We start from the raw sequence: 24,572 nt of genomic DNA, 5'->3' as shown, positions 1-24,572 counted from the left end.
GCAAATCCAAATATCAAGAGATCATCCACATACACCAAAACTCCAAACGCCTCCACATCCCCTATGGTCTTCCGCCTGCCCCGCAGGAAGGTTGCAAGGGCTCCAGATATGCCCTGTGGCATCTTTTCGGACCCGAAGACTCCTAGGGAATTTATAACGGCCGTCTTCTCCTTGTCGGCCCCAATCATCGGGATCTGGCAACATCCACTCCTCAGATCCAGCACCTTAAACCACTTCACACCACTCAGACAGGCCATCGCCTCTCTGGCCCTCAGGGCCATATTCTGGTCACTGACAGTGCGCCTCTTCAACACAATACAATCCACACACACGCTGCCTACGTCTTCCACGGCTTCAGGGGCCAGTCGCCGCAACCTCTCTCTCTCCAAGGTGTCTTCAGCAGTCAACTCCCCTCCCTTGTGGTATTTCGCAGCATCCACGAAGAGGGTCTCACCCTCAGATACTTCCCCCAGGCCGTACCACCACTGGCTCTTGTTTGAATTCGGTATCGGCCCAATGCTGCTACACACGTCCGCACAAGCAGCTCGAAACTCTGGGTGCATCGACAATGCCTCCAAACAGCGCTCACCCGCCTCCTCCGGGCAGGCCCCCAAGCACACCAGCAGGATATTGGTTCTCTCTAGAACAGAAACGCTGCCCGTCTCAACAGGGTCCGGACACATCAGCATTAACGATTCATGAACCTCAGTCTCCTCCACATTTGCCTCCAAGAACTCCATTTTCACTGACCAACAACTGTCGTCTGGATAATCACCGGCACTGGTACCCCAAATCTCCAGTGTTCTCAATGTCGTCAAGGGTAAATGCTTCCAATAATGGTTAGGAAACAAACTGTACAGCAACTTAACCGGCGCCCCGGTGCCGAGGATGGCTTTAACTTGACTTCCATCCATCCGTAACAACACCTGTGCGCATGGCCCCTCTAAGCCTTCAGGAATAGAGTCTGCTCCTTTCGGGAGTTCCTTGGTACATTGCTGGGAACGTGCTCCCCCAGAGACCCCAAGCCGTTCCCCCACTGGGCCTCCTCTAAGTTTCCCGACACCTCTCGAATCAACGGAACAACTGATCCCCTTGACAGATCCCCTTTGCACCACAAGCAATTTATCTGCCCCCCCTAGGCAAAAAGGGATACCCTAAAAACTTCCCACCAATCTCCTGCCACGGATATGATAAGCCCCCCAGCTGCGGCATTTGACTTCCAGTCAAACCACACGCATTTTCCCACACTTTCCCAGAACTGGCAGCGGTCACTTCGAGGTAATTGCGCCCAACAGTTCTAACAAAGTCACCAGCCCGCCTACTCAAACTTTCAACCCGTCCCTGTCGCTTTTCCTCAGCCAAGCACTGCCACTCACCCAACAACTGAGAGGTCCGCTCCGCCCACGCTTCCGCCCCTTTAGGGCTGGACATTATTCCAACAACCGGGCGGAGCCCACCACTGCTGAAACATCCCAACCTGTCACTCCTCACTCCCCAAACAGCACGGACAACCCATGGTCCCATCACCATTTCGTCAGCACTAGTTGGAACTCGAACAACGACCTCGAGGCTAACAACAGCAGCCACCCCACCCAACACACACACAGCGATAACCAGCAATAGCACACCCACAAAGGCACACCAGCTCTTCGCTGCAGACACAATTTAAAGAGGGTGATCACACAGCTTCCACAGAAATCAATCCCGGACGAGCCCCCACAATGTAACCCCCTGGGTCGCCTCAGGCTTGCTCAGCTCATTTTGTCTAGGGCAGGGGTCGGCAACGTTTACCACTGAAAGAGCCAATATGGACCCATTTCCCACAGAAAAGAAAACACTGGGAGCCACAAAACCCGTTTGACATTTAAAATGAAATAACACTGCATACAACGGTTTTTTTTTTGCCTTTATGCTATGTATAAACAAACTATAATGTGTTGCATTTATGAAATTGATGAACTCCTGCAGAGAAAATGAAATTACATTTCTGCATGCAACAAAAACATTTTGAACTCCGAAAAAAAGACGTTGGGTTGAAGGTTACTCCATAGTTAGCCTACCTTGGATCGAAGAATTAAAAGAAAGCGCGCACTGGCGGGTGTCAGGCATTGGCAGTGGTGATGTATATTAATAGCGATAAAAAACACGTTGTAGCGGTGTAGCGCTACACGCAGTGCTAAAATAAAGACACTGCAGTCAAAGGTAACTTTATTCGAACTAAACAGCCTTGCTTTAAAGCCTCCCTCAACCCGTCCCCGTGGGCGCGGATGCTCCAAAAGATACGTACTCACAAACCCCCGTAGGCTATCTCCCTTAGCTGGAACGGTGGCTAATTGTGAGCCGGTTCGGATGTGCCAGGAAATGGGGTCTCCACAACGTTTTTAGATTGTACAAGATCACCATAATCTTCAAATTTTGAATTACATTTCAAAAACTAACAAACCACGGGGAGCCGCAGCACAGAGATGAAAGAGTCGCATGCGGCTCCGGAGCCACGGGTTGCCGACCCCTGGTCTAGGGGGAGCAGCCTTCGGCCCCGCCAAACTGGGTAATCAGCTGGTGTGGATGCTGTGTGATGTCCCCGCCTCGCCCAAAAACAGACAGTACACCATATGCGATTAAATGAGTACAATTTATAAAGGTTACTATAACTAAGTGATTAATAACGATACAGTATATATGAAGAGAAAATTAAAGAAAAGGCGCCAAACTTATCAAAGTCCAAACCACTTCGTGCACAGCCGTTGGAGCTCAATTTCTGAAGTCTTCTGGCCACCATTCGATCCCCTCCGAACTCCTCAACTAGCAGCTCAGGACCCTCCGAACTCCTCGGACTCTCCAAACAGCTCAGGACCCTCCGAGTGGTCAACCAAGCACATCTAGCTTCATCCCCCCCCCTCGGAGAATCTCCCGGCCTCGGACCCCCCTTTGGGGTCCGATCCTCGCCCAGCTTAGAGCATTGCGTCCTCTCTCTCGACCCCCTCGCGCCGATCTGCCCAAAAGCCCATCAACAAAAGCTTACAGACTCAGAAGAAAGAACATTAATCCCCATTTGGTTTACAAAGGAATACCATTCTCGTTATCAGTAAATTAGCATTCCTGCTAGTTAACAAAAAAGAAGAAACCCTCTTTACATTAAGAAAGCAAATGGAATGTCGGCTTTCATTGCTAGAGGAATTGAATTCAAAAGCAGGGATGTAATGCTGCAGCTACGCAGGGTACCGGTGAGGCTGCTCCCTAAGTACTGTGTGCAGTTCTGGTCTCCATACTTGAGGAAAGATATACTGGCTTTGGAGGCAGTACACAGGAGGTTCACTAGGTTGATTCCAGAGTTGAAGGGGTTAACCGATGAGGAGAGATTGATTCGCCTGGGACTACACTCTCTGGAATTCAGAAGAATGAGAGGGGATCTTATAGAAACATACAAAATTTTGAAAGGGATAGATAAGATAGAAGTAGTTTCCATTGGTAGGTGAGACTAGAACTAGGAGACATTGCCTCAAGATTCAAGGGAGAAGATTTAGAATGGAGATGAGGAGAAACTGCTTTTCCCAGAGAGTGGTGAATCTGTAGAATTCTCTGCCCAGGGAAGTAGTTCAGACTTCTTCACTAAATAGATTTAAGACACAGTTAGATAGATTTTCACATAATAGGGGAATTAAGGTTTATGGAGAAAAGGCAGTTAGATGGAGCTGAGTTTGTGGACAGATCAGCCATGATCTTATTGAATGGCGGGGCAGGCTCGATGGGTCGGATGGCCTACTCCTGCTCCTGTCTCTTATGTTCTTATAACCCCTGCGGAACACCACTAGTCATTGGCAACCAACTAGAAAAGGCTTCCTTTATTCCCAGTCTTTGCCTCCTGCTAGGAAGCTAATCTATCTATGCTCATATCTTTCCTATGATATCATGGGCTCTTATCTTGCTAAGCAGCCTCTTGAGTGGCTCTTCATCAAATGCCTTCTGAAAACCCAAGTAAACAACATCCACTGACTCTCCTTTGTCTATCCTGCTTGTTATTTCCTCAAAGAATTCCAACAGCTTTGTGGAGCAGGATTTCCCTTTAAGGTCAACATGCTGACTTTGGCCTTTTTTTATGATGTGCCTCCAAATACTCTGAAATCTTATCCTTGATAATGGACTCCAACATTTTCCCAACCACTGAAGTCAGGCGGACTGACTGCAATGTTGGCTTGTCTTCTGCTTGGCCACCTTCAGAGTCACAGTACACACTGCACCTGCTTGTATACCAACTGCCCCATCCTCAGCATTATCACTCCAGTTCCCATCCCTCTGCCAAATTAGTTTAAACCCTCCCCAACAGCTCTAGCAAACGTGTCCATGGGAATATTGGTTCCCCTCGGTTTCAGGTGTAACCCATCCCTTTTGTACAGGCCTTACATTCCCCAGAAAAGATCCCAATGATCCAGAAATCTGAAACCCTGCCCTCTGCACCAATTTCTGGGCCACACGTTCATCTGCTGAACCATCTGATTCTCACCCTCAATGGCGCATAGCAGAGGCAGAAACTGAGAGATTACTACTGGAGGCCCTGCTTTTTAGCTTTCTGTCTAACTGCCTGTATTCTCTCTTTGGGTTCAGCTAGGGTAATTAATGTGTTGCTGGAGAGGTATTCATTGGGCCTATAGAGACGTGGATTTGTAAAGCATGGAACAGGCCCTTCAACCCAAGTCATCCATGGTGGTCAACAATATCCTTCTGAACCAGTCCCATTTGTCTGGATTTGACTGATATCCAATAGGAGATGGTGTGAGAGCATAAGTGTGGAAAATAGACAAGAAATAAGCAAAGGCTCTGTCAGCTGTGGTAGAGGGAAAGTTTAGTTCCCTTTAACAATCCTGCTGTGCAGATTACTTGCATTCCTGAAGTTACTTTAGCCACTATTCATACTGTACATGGCTGGAATTGATTCTTTTTCACTGAATAATTGTTATTCATCAGTCTGATCAGCAGGGGGTGCCAGAGTCTTCTAGACGCTGATGCACTGCCCCTGATTATTAGTTACTTATTTTCTCTTGAATCTTATTTTAGTTTTCAGTGCACCTGTGTTTTGTCTCTCTGTTTAAGTTGCCTGTTTGTCTTTGCTCAGTCTTGAGTTTTCCTTACCATGTGTGCAATGAGTCATTTTGACATTTCTCAAGTCCTAGACTGTGTTCTCTACAAACCAATCCAGAAGAAAGATTCTTTGTTTAGTTCCATTCTAGTCCCTGGTCTCCTCTGTGCTTGGGTCCACCTGGTCTAAGCCTCTCCGGAAGATGTGCAACTTCACCATAACAACCCTAGATCAAACCCAGCCTAGTAAACACCCCTTGTAACAATAATCCACAAGTTCTATCCAATTTAGTGTATTAATTGATGTGCCAAATTTAATTTGGTTTCTGATGTTTTGACATTTTAAGATAAACTTTTATGGGCTTTATTCATTCCCTACAAGGTTCTGAACACTTCATTCAGTAAAATCATTATTCAAAGTAAATTTATTATCAAAGTGGTACTGTATGTGTCACCATATACATTTTCTGAGATCCATTTTCTTGTGCACATACTCAATAAATCTGCAGAATAATAAACATTACCAGAATTAATGAAAGGCTAGCCAACTAGAGTGTTCATGATCTCAAATCAAAGAAAACTCTACATTCCAGAACCTTCCATAGCCAGAATCATTGTTGCTTGTAATACTGCAAAGGACAAACAGTGTTTGATCAATACAATTATATTTTTAAATGAGAGATGATGAGGATCATGCAGTTTGTGGACTTTCAGAAGATTGTTGATGAGCTCTGCAACTAGTATTTCACTGAGGTTGATAGAATGCATGAGTTGTAGTGAATGGTTGTTTTCTGGACAGGAATGGCATTTCCTAGGGTTTTGTATTGGGCCTTTGCTTAGTTTGATCTCTATTCATGACTTGTGGCTCCAGGCCACACTTAGTAAATTTGTCAATGACACGAGGTAAAGGAGAAGAGAATTAAAAGTGAAGCAAGGTAAAAGTCTCACTCAATCTGGAGTCTGCAAATGTGGCGGAGGAGGTAGGTTCTATTGGAGACTACAAGGGACAGAAACTAGTTATTTTAATGTAGTTAATATATTAACCCTCTCCATTTGTTAATTGCAGAGGGATAGTGACTAACAGTGGGTCAGAGTCTGGGTGTCCTGTGATGAGCAACTCACCAGCAGACGTGCCAGTACTTTCCCACCATTTGCAAGGCTTAGGCTGGAGTGTCGCAGAACACTCTGCACTTGCTTGGGTGTGTACGACTCCAATAATGTTCAAGATTGTCGAGAACATTCAGCCCATCCGACTGGTACTCTAACCAAGATACTCCCTCCACCAAGAGGACACGCTAGTTGTGTTGTGTGCCTGCCGTTATTCACCTGGGACAGTACCTCTCAGACCCCCAACCCATAGCTAAGGTCAAGGTTAGAACCTGTAGGTTCCCTTCCTGATCTGGAAATATATGGGGAAGGATTTATTTGAGATGGTGGGGAGATTGTTTAGATTACTGGGTCTGACTCCTGGAATTCCTTGTGGAACAGCATGGTCAAAGTGAAGGACGACTGTGTTTCAAGACAGTTTCTCACTTTCACCCTACTCAATGGGAGCACTCAAATCCCGGAAAATTATATGAAAAGCAACAGGATCCTGAATAGGATCAAACCAAGATGGCTGCTGTGAGAGGAGAAAGAGATGATAGTGTTTGGGAGTTGGCATCTTGTGTCTTTGTGATTGGTGGTGAAGAATCTAATTGAGAGGGTTGGGGTGGGGTGGGGGGGGGGGATTGTTCTGAATTTTGGGCTGCAGAGAAAGGACCGCAGACGTACTTGGTGGAAGAAAGCTCCATTCACTATTGCTGTTTTTATTGATGTTCCTGCAGTGGATCCAAGACATGGGGGTGATGCTTGTGAAGCTGACAATCTCAGCAATCACTCTAAAGATCCGAGCCAATGTGTTTATGGAGCCCTTGACGTATTTTCCCATCTTACTTTTTCCAGAAGCACTTCCAGGGAGCTGGAATGTTTTGGGCTTTAAGTGTGATTCATTATTCACAGTTAATTCCTCCATTAATCCAAGAATAAATCAGTCAAAGGGGATTGCAAACTAAATTAAGAGTTGCCTTTCTACTCTGTGTGGACCTTTAAGTCTGCAGAAAATTGTGTGCTAAATTTCAGTGGGTCTCTTGGTAAATCAGCAAATTGGGTGAGAAACCTCGCAGGGAAATTAAAATGAGGCTTAAGAAGTGATATGGCCCGGGTCTCATGTTTTCTGTAGTAGGTTCTATTTTCCTTATTTCTCTCAGGACAAAGCCCACGCAGCATTAAAACTGGAGCCAAGGGCACTTTCTTAAAATGCTGCATTGCGTTGTTATTTATAATTACTGCTCATTGTTGCTGACATGAACGGGAGTGTGGAATCTAGGGTCTGGGAATGCCCATTGAATTCCAGACTATTGTAAAGATTATGATGATATTTAAAAGATAATGGAGAATGGAGAGTGGAGAACACTTTTTTTTAAAATGTGTCCTCCCCTTTCAAAATATACTGTGAAACTTTATAAATGTTGCTTAAATTTAAACACATATCTTTGAACTGGCAGAAGTCCAGAAAGGCTTAAGATTTAATGTCAGCAATGACTCAAGTGAAAGGTTAGGATTGCAATTTTTAATCAACCTAGGATCTGGATCAAGGTGACCTACATTATTGACCAAAGACTGTAACTCAGTCCAACAGTAGCTTGTGATTTTAAAGACCATAAGAAAAAGGCGCAGAATCGGGCTGTTCAGTCCATCAAGTCTACTGCATCATTTCTTCATGACTGATTCATTTCCTTATTGACCCCATTCTTCTGCCTTCTCCCCATATTCTTTCACACCCTGATTAAGCAAGAACCTATCAATCTCTGCCTTAAATCCACCCAGTAACCTGGCCCCCATAGCCACCTGTGGCAGCGAATTCCACAGATCCATTAATAAATTGATCTGGAGTTTCCAATGGCTATCTTACAGTCAGGGTCATTATAGTGGTCATTTCATGTAACATTCTGGGAGGGACTTTTTAAATTCACACTTTGTTAACTAAACTTTGAGTATTCTGTCACGTGTTCCTTCCCATTTAACCAACTGCAATAGAAAGTCATGGTTGCTAACCAAGTCTAACTTTCCTTTTCACTTCTGCTCGACAGATAGTCTAACCCAAAGAAACATGCCTGTTTAAATGAATAGTGCATCAGCTGGTTCATTTTAAATTCGATTGCCTGGGTGAAGTACTTCATTTTGGAAGAGAAATGAAGGCTGGTTTTTAAGATGGTGCAGATGTCTGATTGGTTCCATTGTGGAGTACCATGTGTGAGAGGATGCTTTTTGATGCTGATTTTGTCGCCTGCTTTATTGGTGTGCGCATTAGAATCTGTAGAGTTGATGGCTCCTGGAAGTTTACAAATCGTGATATCAGTCACAGCCTAATTAAACTGAAATGCAGTATTCCCACTGAAACTGTGCTTTATGCTTGACTGTCTGCAGAATTCCAGTAACAAGAGACACTCTATCAGTTCTATTTAGAGGGATCGTTCATGATTGCAAGTTGGCTTCTTATTGATCTTAGCTGGCGTTTATTAGGATTCTACAAGGATTTGTTCTGAAATTCATTAAAGTGGCAGAATTCTACCAGGAATGGTGTTCTGGTGCTGACGGACTTGGTCTTGATTTAAATGTCAATTTACATGTCAATTGCTCCCTGAAATGACTGCAGCAGGAGGCATTCCTAGTCTGATGAAGAGAGCACAGAAGAGAAGAACCAGGTTCTGAAATGGATGGGGGGGAGGAGAGAGCACAGTAACCAAAGGTGCACGAGGCACAATATCAGTGATCTGTACAAAAGTTAATCTGTTCTAACAAAACAGCAGACCCAGGGAAGGACACGGTCAGCAATGCTAGTTCTTGTTACCATAAATCTTTCTGCTGGAGGGAGTTAATGTCTGGTAGTTTGCATCCACTGTTGCATTAATAACACTAATAACACTGTTAAAAGAGCAGTAACTACATGTCATTTTGCCTTGCCAAGGAACAACAGGTAGGGCAAGCGTGCAGTTTAGGATTCAGTGGGCCACAGGGTCTGCTTCACTGCTATATTATTCTATAATTGCCATAGGATGAAGATATTATTAGAACGTAGAACATTACAGCACAATACAGGCCCTTCAGCCCAGGATGTCATACTGACCTTTTAACCTACATAAAATCAGTCTAGCCCTTCCCTCCCTCTGCTTTTCTATCATCTATGTGCCTATCTAAAAGTCCCTTAAATGTCCCTAATATATTTGCCTGTACCACCACCCCTTGGAAGGATGTCCCACGCACCCATCACCTTTGTGTATAAAAAAAATCATTCCTCTGACACCCCCCCCCCCCAATACTTTCTTCCAGTCACCTTAAAATTATGCCCCCTGGTTTTAGCCATTTTTGCCTTTGATAAATGTCTCTGACTGTCCACTCAATCTATGCCTCGTATCATCTTGTACATTTGATTTCTAGGGATTGGGCAGCATTTGAGACCAGTGTTGGAGCTGGGCTGATAAAATGTTGACAACGTGTGCACAGATCGTGTCCAGTCTTGAGGTCATTGAATTTCCTGCAGTACTACATCCATGTCTTTGAGGCACAGCTACGGTATCTCCTCAAGTACTTACTCATCCTTCACTCTATAGGCCTAGAGAGCCCTTTGGCCTTCTCTTGGCTCATCTCAGCCTGCAGGAAGCTCTTTAATGCACTGTCTCCCATATTGTGCCATTTTTCAATGATCCCAAATGTCCGCCAGTTCCATTTTATGTGGTGCAGACAGACCTCAAGTCCTGCTGGTTGTACTTAAACACTGTTGGCCACTTACATAAATGGAAAACTGAGGTGATAACCCAATAGTTAATGCAGACTGCAGATGGCAGTCATGTGAAACACGTAAAAACAGCAGCTGGATGAGATCTTCTTTATTAAAAGCAGCAGGCGTGGCATAATTGTGCACTGGGATTATTGCTCTTGTTTTCAGTGGCTAACCAAATTAGCCCCTATTATGCTTTTTTAATGTGAAGCCAAAGCACAAGGCTGATTAACTATTTAATTATATACAACTAGTTTTAATGCTTATGTAAAAATTTATTTTCACATTGTATATTTAGCTGGATGTTGGATACCCAGCTATGCGGATTTAACACATGGCATATTTTCTACAGAGAGGAACTCTATTGTGTGTGTGTTTTTTTTTGTTTTCACATCTGTTATAAACATTTTTCAAGACTTGCTTAACCTGGAGTACTTCAGGATAGGGAGAAAACTGTAGACCATGTTCATAAGATATAGGAGCAGAATTAGGCCGTTTGACCCACCGTGGCTCTGCCATTTCATCATGGCTAATCCAATTTTTACTCTCAGCCCCAATCTCCTGCCTTCTCCCCATATCTCTTCGTGGCCTGACCAATTAAGAATCTATCACCCTCTGTCTTAAATATAATATATAAAGACATATATAAAGACTTGGCTATCACAACTGCCTGTGGCAACAAATTCCACAGACTCACCACTCTCTGGCTAAAGAAGTTCCTCCTCATTTCTAAAAGGATGCCCCGTCTATTCTGAGGCTGTGTTGTCTGGTCCTAGACTCTCCCACTATAGGAAGCATCACCTCCACACCAACTCTGTCAAGGTCTTTTAGTATTCAATAGGTGTTAGTGAGGTCACCCCTCATTGTTCCGAATTCCAGTGAATTCAGGCCCAGAGCCATCAAAAGCTCTTCATATGACAAGGTGTTCAATCCTGGAATCCTTTTTGTGAATCTCTTTAAACCCTCTCCAGGGTCAGTATATCTGTGCTCATAATACTGTAATCCTTCATTAACAAGGAAGACTTGGAATTCATCTACGCAACAAGACAAGCATCTATTTCTGTTAATTGTGCCAATGCTGTTAACAGATCCACATGTTCTCTTGCTTGGACAGTACATAATTTACTGGTTGTCATTACCTGTGTTCATGGATGTTCTGCTCACTTGTCTGGTGAAGCAAGGTGTGAGTATGACAAAATGGTGTACAGATCATTTTTGTTAGGAGAGGTCTCCATAAGAGTCTGTGTTAAATTATCTTTTCCCTCTCTGCCAAGTATGCCTTGCCAGAATATTGTGTCTTTTCTGAGTCTGCTTTTGAAGTCCTCTGGGAGAGTCAGTTTGTCTCGCTGTGGAATATGGGGCAGATTTTTCAAAGTCAGAGTATTTGGCTCCATTTGCAGTTTCCAACGTTGCCGCTCTCTGCTGATGATACCATGCTAGCTCTGTATTAGAGTAAGCTGGATAATCAGGAGATGCTTACTTGCCCCACAGGGACTATCGCTGAAATGCCGAACAGGCGTATTCTTGTTGCTAAAACCATCCCGTTAAGGCAGTATTCTTGTTTGCCCTTCCTGGCAGGGCTGTACCAATCACCTTGTACTGTGAGTTGGTCTCCCCCTGCCATCTTACTCCAAGCAACGTTGTGAACAAAACTTCTGAGTTTCTGAATGGCCTTCAGATCTGTCACTGTGGGGATTGTCCGTGGAGCTGTTCACTTTCCAGGTCCCAAACTACACAGAGTGAAGTTGTCACTGCATAACTTCTTGTGATGCAGGTGGGCACTGCGCACCAACCACCGCACAGACTTGATGCAGTCTGAGACTGAAGCCTGAGAAGGCAGGAGGCAGAGCTGTGCTGTGAGGACATTAACACACGTGATTAAGAACCAGTCCATGTGCACGTGCACTTACATGGACGGGCTCTGGCACGGTTTCCTTTCCCACTTGCTGCCCTCACCTTAGCACCTCCCTGTTCCTGAATATGCTCTCCTTCAGTGTCCTCCCAACACCCCTCAGGCTCTCTTTCTCCATTGTAATCACTCTTTGCTCTGGCTGGCACCCTTCACTTCTGGGCATTCCTTCGCGCTTTCTTCTCGAGCACTCTGCTCTCCACTCTCTGAAGCTCCACTTTCTCCCTTATCTCATGCACCCAAATTGGTCCCTGCTCACTCCCTCCCTCTTCATTCCTGGGAGGAAAAGAAATTCTCATTGCAGATGTGCTGGGTGTGGCTTGAAGGGAACCATGGTAAGAAGCAAATGGGACGAGGGGAAACTTTGTAGGAATAGTGAAAGTGTCAATAAATTTGCAGCTATATTTATTTTTTGAGACGCGGCATTGGGGTAGGTCCTTCTGGCCCTTCAAGTTATGCCACCCACCAATCCCCCAGTTTTAATCCTAGCCCAATCACAGGACAATTTACAATGACTAATTAACCTACCAACCAGGAAGTCTTTGGACTGTGGGAGGAAACCAGAGGACCCGGAGGAATGCATGCACTCATGAGGAGAACATACAAGCTTCTTGCAGGAAGCAGCAGGAATTGAACCTGGGTTGCGGGTACTGTAAAGGGTTGTGCTAACCACTGTGCTGTCCCGTCTATACATGCCTGTTCCATCTGTGCAGCCCGAAGCCACACTTGTGCCCCCTCATGACAGGTATCTTCACCTATTGGAATGACAGGCACCGAACTACAAGAGAAACCATGTTGATAGTTTCCTATCATCCCACGAGGATAGCTACTCTCCGTGCCCCCCCAACCAGCAACAGTCATAGTGTCTGTCACAAAGGACATTTGTGAAGGAACCGTTGATTTCTCCATCACAAGACGCCAAGGGTGGTTTGATGAGAATGACCTCAAGTGCAGGTGCTACTAGGAATGAGAAGTGTTCTTACTTGGGAAACAATACCTGAAGAAGAGATGACAGAGGAAAGAGTGCTGAGATCCAAGAGTAGGCTGATGGCCATGACATCAGCATGCACAAGTCTGTCTACAGCCTGATCATAACGCCAAGAACGTACAAAGATAAGGAAGCAGTCAGTGCCTTTGAAGTATTTCTTAGAAGAAATGCTTCAAAGAACTCCTCATCTGTAACTCTATCCTTGACCTGGGCCTCCTTGATTTAATTCCACAGGTTATCTCAACCAGCTCAGACTGTGATGAAGCCTAAATAGTTACACTGAAAATCAACAGTGCTTCATGTAGACTGTCTCCCTGCTGGATTTCTAAAACTTGGCAGAGAGGCGCTTCAGTCAGCAATTCACATCCTTGTCTCTCGTATCTGGGGAGAGAAGGGTGTAACAAAGGAGCCTCACAGAGACATCATAGCCATTGATCACAGTGACAAATGCAACTCCAGTATCCACGAAGGTGTCTCTCTACTGTGTGAGGGAAGTCTCCTCAATGACCTGAATTATCTGAATTACAGAGTAGATTCCATCATTTGGAGGCTCAATAAACATGTTTACCACAAGTCCACTCCAAGAGAAATGCAGGAAATGTTATCAGTCATTATATTTAGGCTTATGTGACCTTTAGTAAAGTATTTGGCTCTATCAATCAGTAGGGATTATGAAAATCCCTTCTCAGATTTGGCTGCCCATAGAAATTCAGTTCCATTTTGCATCAGCTATGTGATGCAAGCCACGATCTTAACAAAGGGTCCACTGCAGATCCAACCTCTGTACAGACTGGTGACGAGCAAATTGACTGCAGTACCTCCCTCACTACCCACTCAACCACCACCCCGCCATGCACAAGATGCCCTACCTTTGGGATGGTCTGAAGGTGCCACATAGTCTTGATAAATGATTGACCACCTTCTGTGCCATGACAAAATAAACCTAATAACTCCTCATTTCTGACATCAGTCTGATTCTCATGATTGAAAATGTTCTCGGAAGTTACATTCAGATTATTTTCGTAATGTCATTACACTGTGTGTATTGTAGTATTGGCTATTTAAAATCATGAAAGAAGATAGGAAGTTAAAAATATCCACAGAGCATGTAACAGAACTCCAGACAGCCCTGTAGTCAGGCAAATGACCATGGAGCAGAAGGATAAAAAGCTGATGAGTGCATATTAATGAGGATTAAATTTCGTTAAATCAAGACATGTTGAAATAATCCTAAATTTGAACAGTGTGAGGGTAATTGGAATAATAGTGCTATTAAATAGATATTAAGATACCGTAAGATAGATGAAGTAATTATTTGATTAATGTGAAAATGCACTTCTTTTGTTTTTTGTCCCTAGGACAATGTGGAGCTGCAACACAGTGACCATTACAACATGTTTGAGAAGTCTGGGATTCACTTTTTGGAGATCTGCGCTGCACAGGCAGAGGATGCTGGGAACTATACATGTTTAGTGATGAATAGTTCGGGGAAAGCAATGGCCACTATTGAGCTCGTAGTTCAAAGTAGGAATATTTTCAGGCTATTTCTCAAAATATTGTTTTCCTGAGTTTTCATGCTTCAATTTTGAAATCTATCATGTATTTTATATTTTGATGTTTCAATTGGAAAGACCACATATTTATAAATTCAAAATTGCTAAGTGCCTTGGAATAAATAATGAATTGTTTCCTCTGACTTTAAAATTTCTATCAAACCTTAAATCGTTTTTAAATAACTTCATTAAGACTTGGATATCGGACATTGTAACTGCATTTCACATCTGGAACCAATACAGAGAATTCTTTTCTTTCCTTTAATTTTGAATTTTGAAACCTTAAGCTTTCTTAACCTTAACATAACCAAGAGGTTTTGCAGATGCTGGAAAGCCAGAGAAACACTTAGAAAATGCTCAAAGAATTCAGCCAGTCAGGCATCATTTATGAAAGGGATAAAGAGTCGACGTTTCAGGCTGAGATCTCTCATCAGAGCTGGAAAGGAAGAGGGAAGAAACCAGAATAAGTAGGTGGGGGAGGGAGAGGAGTGCAAGCTGGCAGGTGGTAGGTGACAGGTGAAGCCAGGTGAGGGGAAAGGTAGGTGAGTGGGGGTGAGCTGGTTGAAGTGAGAAGCTGAGAGGTAATACGTGGAAATAGTAAAGGGTTGAAGAAGAAGGATAGGAGAAGGGAAGGTGGACTTTCTTGTCCTTGATGTACACTAATATGACCCAGACCAAGTGAACAACAAAAAGATATAAATAAACATTTGCACTTTACTGGACTGCATCTGCCCTGAAATAAAAAGTTCCATGCTAACTCTTTCGTTCCTGCCTAGTATAAATTTTGAGTCAGTCCTCAAGAAATGCTTGTCTTCATTTCTTGCAATTTCAACACACATTCTGAAATAGTAGATCGTTTCTGCCCTAGAAATAATAATCAGTGGTTTAGATTATTCTCTATAAATCAGAGAAGGTTCTTGGTGAGTCAGTAGGACTAAAGGTCAATAAGTTCACCATAGAACATCAAACACTATAGCATACAGCAGACCATTCTTCCCATCATGTCTGTTCTGACAGTGATGCCAATCCAAATGATTCCCAACTGCCTGCATGTGGTCTATATTCCTCCATCTCCTAATTGTTCATGTTCTTGTCTGAAAACCTCTTGAACATTGCTATCAGGTTTGCTTCCACCATTAACCCTGGTATCAATCACTCTTTGTAGAAGACAACTTGCTTTGTAAACCTCCTTAAATTTTACCCCTCTCACCTTAAAAGAATGCCTTCTAGTATTTGAGATTTCCACCTGGGAAAAGGATATCAACCTTATCTATACTTTTCACAATGTTATAAACTTTTATTAGCTCTTCCCTCAGCCAATGACTTTCCAGAAAAGACAGTTCAAATTTGTCCTTCTCACCTTACAGTTTGTACTCTCTACAACATCCTGGTGAACCTCTTCTGCACCCTCTCTAAAGCTTCTATCCTAGGATCTCCTTCCCCAGGTCATAATAGATACATTGGTTGTAACCTACCAACACTCGCTCAATTAGCTAGAGTCCCGAAGCTCCAAAGCTCTAAAGCTCCAAATCTATATCGTCTGACTGCCCAGCATTTTGTGTGTATTGCTTTGGATTTCCAGCATCTATAGCGTTTCTCGTGTTTAATATATAATCCTAGTTGTGGAGGGAGACGGAAAGCAGAAAATTTTCAGTCAGCATGGCTAATACGTGGTATTGAGAAAATTCTAGAATTTATTTTTGAGGAGGTAATAGCTAAACATCTGGAAAATCAAATGGGCAATCAAACATTTTTATGAAATGGTCACAAGATTGATTCCAGGAATGGTATTTGAGGACAAATTGGGCAGGTTTAGATTAACTTCATTGGACAGTGGAAGCCAAAACCAGCTCCGCCAAATAGCTGCACCAAGTTGTTAATTTCTAAGACTGAAATTTTAAAATTACAAGATGTTCTACAAATCCATGTGTATATATACAAATAAAAGTAGATTTAAATATGTGCTTGACTATAATCAGAGAAATCTTTCTGCATGCAATACTATGATTGGCCTGAGCTCAGCCAACTATGAATTTACTCTTTATTTTGTTTTAAGCTCACTGTGAGAGTTGGCAAATACATTTTGATTTGAAAGAAGAGTAACCATCACCTTCTCCCTCAAGCCATGCTTTCTCTTGCAATATTTTCACCTAATTGCTTCCTGAGAGACAGTTCTAAATTCTCCTAATGAGAAAGCTGAAGTCTCTTTGTTTCTGTTTCATCTTGATGCTGGTAAAGAAACACTCTCATTTCTATATGCTAATCTATATCCTACTGTAGTCTTTTTGATCACAATTACTTTAATTTCACATAAACACTGAAAATTCAGTAGGTCAGGCAGCATCTGTGGAAAAAGAAGTAGAGATGATAATGGTCTTTGATGTGAAACATGAATGCCATTATTCCTTTCATTGATGCTGCCTGATCTGCTGCCTGTTTCCAGGATTTTCTGGGGTTTTTTTCCCAGACTTCCAGTACTTTTGTTTTTTTAAAATCCTTCCATTGTTTCTCTTGGAAATCTTCTTGCATTCGTAAGAAGGCTGATTCTTTTTAAACTTACAGCTGCTGTTCTATTGACCAAATACTGCAACTTTCTTTGGTACTTACTCTGCCATGTATTTTAATCCTTATTTATCAAGATTTTCCAGTATATCTCAGACATTGCATTAGAGATATCAGCTATAGATCCAGTCCACAAAACTCTGACACTATTTCAGCTCTAAAGATTAAACCCTCCTTACTCATGACAGCATGATATACTAATCTTTCTAGTAGTCATGTAGTTAGATTCAGGTTTTATTTAACATACCAATAAGTATAGTTGTGGCAGGCACAGCTACAGCCTTTAGACTAAAATTAAAAATAAGTTTTTGTTTTGAAATTACGAGCTTATTTATCCACCTATTTGAACTGATGCAGTTAACTGAAAGGAGAGCCGATCTCCAGTCTTTCTCAGCCAATTTCCTTCAAATAGGTGTGCGTGTTTTATCTATAATGAGCTTCATTTTGTAATCAGCTCTTCCACTTTTTTTCCCAAGTAACTCTCATTTTAGAGAAAGAACCATACATGGCCACATCTCCCAAACAGTAAGAGCTGGATAAGAAAACAAGAGCCTTGTGACCACAATTTTCCCATAGATATTTGCACTGCTAGAAAAAAAATGCGTCTAACTATGTTAGGAGAATTGTTTTTCTTTTCTGCTTCAGAATGTGTATTAATACGTGAACCTCATAATGAAGCAAGCAGACATTTTGCTTCAATAAAATAATGTCCAAGTTAATTTCCATTATTTTCTTTTCAGGTAAAGACTCAGAAGCTAAACTGTAAGTATATTCTAGAGGAAAAAAACTATTGCAAGTTCAAGGCGTGTTTGAATAATTGTACATGTCAAAGTCTCTCGTAGTGCTTAGCATTTATTAAAGAAATAATGTTTTACTCTGAGGGGAAAAAATACTGCGACAAAGTAACAACACTTTGTTTCGATTAATAGTGCAGCAATCCATTCCAGAAGCAATGGAGCTGAGACATTTGGAATTCTGGAATCTAAATGCACAGCTTCAAATGGCATCCAAGTGCAAAAGGTGGTGAACAAAGTCGCTGTTTTACCTAATGAAAGCTTAAAAGTGGCAAAAAGCACAACGGGAGTTTTTGAGAAGGAGAAGCAGAGCCTTAAGACTGAAGAGAAGATGGACAAAAAGCAGGAAAACAAGTCTCACCCAGAACCAAACACAGAAGACAAATATGCCAAGCTGCACCAAAAAGCAATAAATAGCATAACACTTCAGGAACCACAAGAAGAAAGAAAGAAATTTTCCGTTGAACAGAAAGCCCAGAGCATTACTATAACCCCTAAAGCACAACCATCCCAAAACAGTATAATAGTGTCCAAATGTCAGACATCCCAGAGCTTGAGGACGACCCCTGAGCAACACATGTCCCAAATGATCACAACACCTAAGCAACAGTCATCCTACAGTCTTATCACAACACCTAATGAGCAAGTGTCCAAAAGCATTACAACAGTCTCCAAAGAACAGATGCCCCAAAGTGTCTCCACAACTCTCACCCAACAGAAAGCTAAATGGACCATAACTGGGCCCACCCAGCAGAAGCCTGAAAGCTTTACAGCAGCTCAAGGTCACCAGAAATCCAAGAGCAGTACATTGCTTCAGTCATGCAAGATGGAGGAGCAGCCAGTCACCAGGACAAAAGATGTTCCAGGAAGGCAGAGAGAAGAATGTAAGACCTCTGTCTCACGGATCAACGCAGAGGGTTGCAGAACCATGCAGCACTCACAAAGAGGGACTGGGAAACCTTCCCAACAAGAGGAAAACAAGAAGTTCACAGACCGAGTATCACTAACGCGAGAATCACCCCCAGACTTCCTTACTTGTCCGCAAAGCCAGACAACACTAGAGGGAGAAGAATTGAAGTTCAGATGCAAAAGTAAGTGAATTAATGAATTTAAGTGCACTGGCCTATCTTGGCAAATAAGAAAGGATAGTTTTTCTTTAATTTTGCTGAGTCCGGAATTAAATTTAATTAATTAATTTTGCTATCAATGCAGAATAGGCCCTGCCAGCCCTTTGAGCCATGTTGCCCAAGCAACCCACAACAAACAAGATTAACCCAATGGGACAATTCACAATGACCAATTAACTTACTCAGTACACATTTAGACTGTGGGTGGGAAGATCCTGAGAACCTGGAGGAAAACACAAGCATTACACAGGGAGGACGTACAGAATGACAGACTTACAGAATGACACTTTAATTGAACTCTGAACTCCAGAGCACCCCAAGGCCTAAGAGCCTCACATTAACCACTATGTTACCATGGTACCCAATGTGTTACACACTTACTTTCAGTGATGTTCACATAGGATCACAATTTTTAACTCTCAGATATTGTATTTTTCTATCATGTGTAGCCTGTTGGACAAATGGGATCATTATGTACAATCTTCAGGGCAATAGCCATGCAAATAAATTTAACCGTTGGTCCATTGGCTGTTATTTACAGCTACCTTTGGCATCATATTTGTGCACATGAAGGTATAGTACTGTGAAAAAGTCTTAGATAGATATCTCTAGCTAGGGTGCCTAAGACTTTTGCACAGTACTATATTTGTCAAAGTGGAGCAGAGAGCACGTTTGTAATTCTGGCAGAAGCAAAGGGTGCTGGGAATGGTGAGGGTGCAGCACCATGGGTGGGGTGTGGAGTATGAGTCAGGGAGGGAGTGTCAGGGGCAGGGGGTGGTACGGGTGCAGACGCAGCCAGCTCTGAGACAACAGGTAAGGTCATTTGATTGCAAACAGTTGGTTTATTGATCATTTCAGAATGTCTCTCTGGTGCTTTCCTCTCCCTCCCCTCTCCCTGCCCCCTTCCCTCTTTAAGTTCACAGTAGAGACACATATCAGGATCAAGCTTGTCATCACTCACATATGTCATGAAATTTGTTTCTTTTTTTTGCAGTAGTTGTGCAGTGCAATAGATAACATTGCTACAGTACTGTGCATAAGCCTTGGGCACCCTGGCTATGAACGTGCCTCACATTTGCACAGTACTGCATAATAGATGTTTGTAATGTCATGACTTATATTTGATAAAGACAACATTGTAGCAGTGTGCTACACGCAGCACTGAAATAACGACACGGAGTCGGCGAGCTGCAATTGCAAGAAGAGATTTATTCAAACCGTGGCCTCGCTTTAAAGCCTTCCTGATCCCACCCTCCCCGGGCGGGAATGCTGTAGGGGGCGCGTAGTCACAGTCCCATCCCGCGCACGGGCTTTTCCCCCTGCTGGTGACACAGGCTTGGAGCCCTCTTTGGGACCGGCCTCAATGCCGGCGCACGCCACTTTTTGAGCCGGTTCGAGTGCGCTGGGAAGTGGGTCGCCACATAACCCTCCCCCCAGAACCGGCGATACACCCCCCAATGTCCAGAATCTGGGTCGGACTCTGTTTGGGAGGTCTGCCTCTGCACCGCAGTGCCTGAATCTCGACCGGCTGCGCCAAGTCCACGTGGGCCGGTTTGAGTCGGTCCACCGTGAAAACTTTCTCTTTCCTCCCAATGTCCAGCACGAATGTGGACCCGTTGTTTCTGATCAACGTAAACGGACCGTCGTAGGGCCGCTGTAGCGGTGCCCAATGTCCGCCCCATCGTACAAAAACAAACTCACAGTTTTGCAGGTCTTTGGGTACGCAGGTCGGGTTCTGCCCATGCTGCGAAGTGGGTATGGGGGCCAGGTCACCGAGCATCTCGCGTAGTCTGCCCAGGACTGTTGCGGGTTCTTCCTCTTGCCCCCTTGGTGCTGGTACGAACTCTCCTGGGACGACCAGGGGTGCGCCGTACACCAACTCGGCCGACGAGGTGTGCAGATCTTCTTTGGTCACCGTGCGGATTCCGAGCAGGACCCAGGGAAGCTCGTCCACCCAGTTAGGCCCTTTGAGGTGGGCCGTGAGAGCCGACTTCAGGTGACGGTGGAAACGCTCCACTAGCCCGTTCGACTGTGGGTGGTAGGCAGTTGTGTGGTGCAGCTGTGTCCCCAAAAGGCTGGCCATAGCTGACCACAGGCTGGAGGTGAACTGGGCGCCTCTGTCGGAGGTAATGTGGGCCGGTACACCAAAGCGGGACTCCCAGGTGGCGATCAGTGCCCGGGCGCAAGATTCGGAGGTGGTGTCGGTGAGCGGAACCGCCTCTGGCCATCTTGTGAACCGGTCCACGATAGTCAGGAGGTGCTGCGCTCCTCACGACACTGGCAGGGGGCCCACGATATCCACATGAATGTGGTCGAAACGCCGGTGGGTGGGGTGGAACTGCTGCGGCAGAGCTTTGGTGTGCCGCTGCACCTTGGCCGTCTGGCAGTGCATGCACGTTCTGGCCCATTCACTGACCTGTTTGCAGAGTCCGTGCCAAACGAACCTGCTGGAGACCATCCTGATGGAGGGGTGCGCTAAGTTGTGAATGGAGTTGAAAATGTGCCGCCGCCAGGCTGACAGGACGGGGTTGGCCGGTGGTGACGTCACAGAGTAGGGTCCTCTCACCTGGGCCTACGGGGAGGTCCTGGAGCTGCAAACCGGAGACTGCAGTCCTGTAACTAGGGATCTCCTCGTCCGCCTGCTGCGCCTCCACCAGTGCTTCATAATCTACCCCCTGGGACAGGGCTTGGATGTTAGGGCGGGAGAGGGTGTCCGCCACGACATTGTCCTTTTCCCGAGACATGCCGGACATCCGTCGTGTATTCGGAGATGTAGGACAGATGTTGCTGCTGGAGGGACGACCAGGGGTCGGATGCTTTCATGAACGCAAAGGTAAGCGGTTTGTGGTCCGTGAATGCGGTGAAGGGCCTACCTTCTAAGAAGTACCTGAAATGCCGGATTGCCAGGTATAGCACCAACAGTTCCCGGTTGAAAGCACTGTATTTGAGCTCACGTGGTCATAGGTGTTTGCTGAAAAACGCCAGGGGTTGCCAGTGACCCTCGATGAGTTGTTCCAGCACTCCACCGACTGCCGTGTTAGATGTGTCCACTGTGAGGGCAGTAGGGACATCCGTTCTGGGGTGCACCAGCATCGCGGTGTTTGCCAAGGCTTCTTTGGTTTTAATGAAAGCGGCGGCGGACTCCTCGTCCCAGGTAATGTCCTTGCCCTTACCTGACATCAGGGCGAACAGGGGGCGCATGATTCGGGCAGCTGAAGGGAGGAAGCGGTGGTAGAAATTCACCCACGAATTCCTGAAGGCCTTTGATTGTGTTGGGTTGGGGGAAATGGCAGACCGCGTCTACCTTAGCAGGCAGGGTTGCCCCGTCTTTAGTAATCCTGTGGCCCAGAAAATCGATGGTGTCGAGTCTGAACTGGCATTTGGCAGATTGTCAGGCCGTATTCATTCAGTTGGGCGTAGAGTTGACGGAGGTGGAATAGATGCTCCTGACGACTGCTGCTGGCTATGAGGATGTCGTCCAAATAGATGAAAGCGAAGTCCAGGTCGTGTCTCACCACGTCCATTAACCGCTGAAATGTCTGTGCAGCATTCTTTAGGCCAAATGGCATGTGGAGGAACTCGAAAAGACCGAAAGGGGTGATGAGAGCTGTTTTGGGGACGTCGTCCAGATGCATCGGGATTTGATGGTATCTCCGGATGAGGTCTGCCTTGGAGAAGATCCGTGCGCCGTGCAGGTTTGCTGCAAAGTCCTGAATGTGTGGCACAGGGTAACGGTCTGGTGTTGTAGCCTCGTTCAGTCTGCGGTAGTTGCCGCATGGTCTCCAGCCCCCTGTTGCTTTGGGCACTGTGTGCAGTGGGGAGGCCCATGGGCTGTCAGACCACCATATGATCCTCTTGAACTCCTCCTTCGCCAGTCGGAGCTTGTCCGGGGGAAGCCTTCGAGCACGGGCGTGGAGGGAAGGTCCTTGTGTCAGGATGTGGTGCTGTACCGTATCTGGGCATGGCTGCCGTGAACTGCAGTGCCAGAACCGATGGGAAATCCGCCAGGACTCTGGTGAAGTCGTTGTTGGACAGCGTGATGGAGTCTAGGTATGGGGCCGGCAACAGGGAGGACGTCTGAAAGGTCTCGGTGTGGACCAGTCTCTTCCTGGGCAGGTCGACCAGTAGGCTGTGAGCTCACAAAAAATCCGCTCCCAGGAGCGGTTGGGCTACGGCGGCCAGTGTAAAGTCCCACGTGAACCAGCTGGAGCCGAACTGTAGCCACACCGTACTGGTGCCTTAGGTCCTTACTGTGCTGCCGTTCACAGCCCTCAGGGTGGGTCCCGGTTCTCTGTTGCGGGTGTCATACCTCGTCAGAGGTAAGACGCTGATCTCGGCTCTGGTGTCAACCAAAAAGCGGTGTCCCGACCGCTTGCCCCAGACGTACAGGAGGCTACCCAGATGGCCAGCCGCCGTAGCCATCAGCGGTGGCTGGCCCTGGCGTTTCCCGGGAACTTGCAGGGCGGGCTACAGCAGCAGGCTTCTGTGCCCTACCACTGGTGGTAGAAGCACCATTGTTCATTGGCCTCCTCACCCCTGCCTCTGGGGTTAGTGGGCTCTGTGGCCGGGCCTGGTCTGGTTTGCTGCTGGGAGCGTGGCCTGGTGATCTGTGCGACGGACGCCCCACTCTCCTCCTCGGCTTTCCACAGCACGTCCGCCGGGCTGCCACTTTCCGGGGGTCACTGAAATCCGCGTCGGACAGCGGCAGGCGAATGTCCTCGGGCAGCTGCTCCAGGAATGCCTGCTCAAACATGAGGCAGGGCTTGTGACCTCCGGCCAGGGACAGCATCTCGTTCATCAAAGCCGACAGTGGCCTGTCCTCCAAACCATCCAGGTGCAGTAAGCAGGCAGCTCGTTCGCGCTATGGGAATCAGAAAGTCCTTATGAGCAGGGCTTTGAATTCTGTGTATTTGCCGTCCGCTGGGGGTGATTGTATGAACTCCTTAACCTGGGCGGCTGTTTCCTGGTCAAGGGAGCTCACCACGTAGTAGTAACGTGTGGCATCCGAGGTTATCTGCCGAATGTGGAATTGGGCTTCTGCTTGCTGGAACCATAGGTGAGGTTGCACCGTCCAGAAGCTTGGCAGTTTTAACAAAACCGCACGAACAGTTGCGGCGTCGTTCATCTTTGGCCCAAATATCGTTTGGGCCGTCGGGGTCACCAATTATAGCAGTGTGCTACACGCAGCGCTGAAATAACGACACGGAGTCGGCGAGCTGCAGTTGCAAGAAGAGGTTTATTCAAACCTCGGCCTCGCTTTAAAGCCTTCCTGATCCTGCCCTCCCCGGGCGGGAATGCTGTAGGGGGCGCGTATTCACAGTCCTGTCCCGAGCACGGGCTTTTCCCCCTGCTGGTGAAGCAGGCTTGGCGCCCTCTTTGGGACCGGCCTCAATGCCGGCGTGCGCCGCTTTGTGAGCCGGTTCGAGTGCGCTGGGAAGTGGGTCGCCACAACATGACAATTGTTCATATAGTTTCAGTCCGAAGCAAACACAACTCCCCAGCTTCATAGAAACATAGAAAACCTACAGCACAATACAGGCCCTTCGGCCCAGAAAGCTGTGCCAAACATGTCCTTACCTTAGTGATTACCTAGGGTTACCCATAGCCCTCGATTTTTCTGAGCTCCATGTACCTGTCCAGGAGTCTCTTAAAAGACCCTACCGTATCTGTATGTAGGGCTCTCTTTTTAATTGAAGTAGCTGCTGAGAAACCAGTGCAAATGTCACAACTGCCAAAAAGGAAGTTGC

General features: G+C 45.6%; 1 protein-coding gene across 1 annotated transcript in view; it reads left to right on the top strand.

The window, feature by feature from the left end:
- Positions 1 to 24,572, top strand: part of mylka (myosin, light chain kinase a) — a 334,126-nt gene that overhangs the window by 149,731 nt on the left and 159,823 nt on the right. The window contains exons 6-8 of the mRNA XM_059966550.1: positions 14,148 to 14,313; positions 17,645 to 17,666; positions 17,834 to 18,789. Coding sequence (XP_059822533.1) covers positions 14,148 to 14,313; positions 17,645 to 17,666; positions 17,834 to 18,789 — 1,144 coding nt within the window. The remainder of the gene's footprint in view (positions 1 to 14,147; positions 14,314 to 17,644; positions 17,667 to 17,833; positions 18,790 to 24,572) is intronic.

The sequence above is a fragment of the Hypanus sabinus genome, chromosome 4 (assembly GCF_030144855.1).
Source record: "Hypanus sabinus isolate sHypSab1 chromosome 4, sHypSab1.hap1, whole genome shotgun sequence".
In the NCBI taxonomy this organism is placed as follows: Eukaryota; Metazoa; Chordata; class Chondrichthyes; order Myliobatiformes; family Dasyatidae; genus Hypanus; species Hypanus sabinus.
The sequence above is the reverse complement of the archived record's forward strand: the minus strand, read 5'-3'. Positions and strand labels throughout refer to the sequence as shown.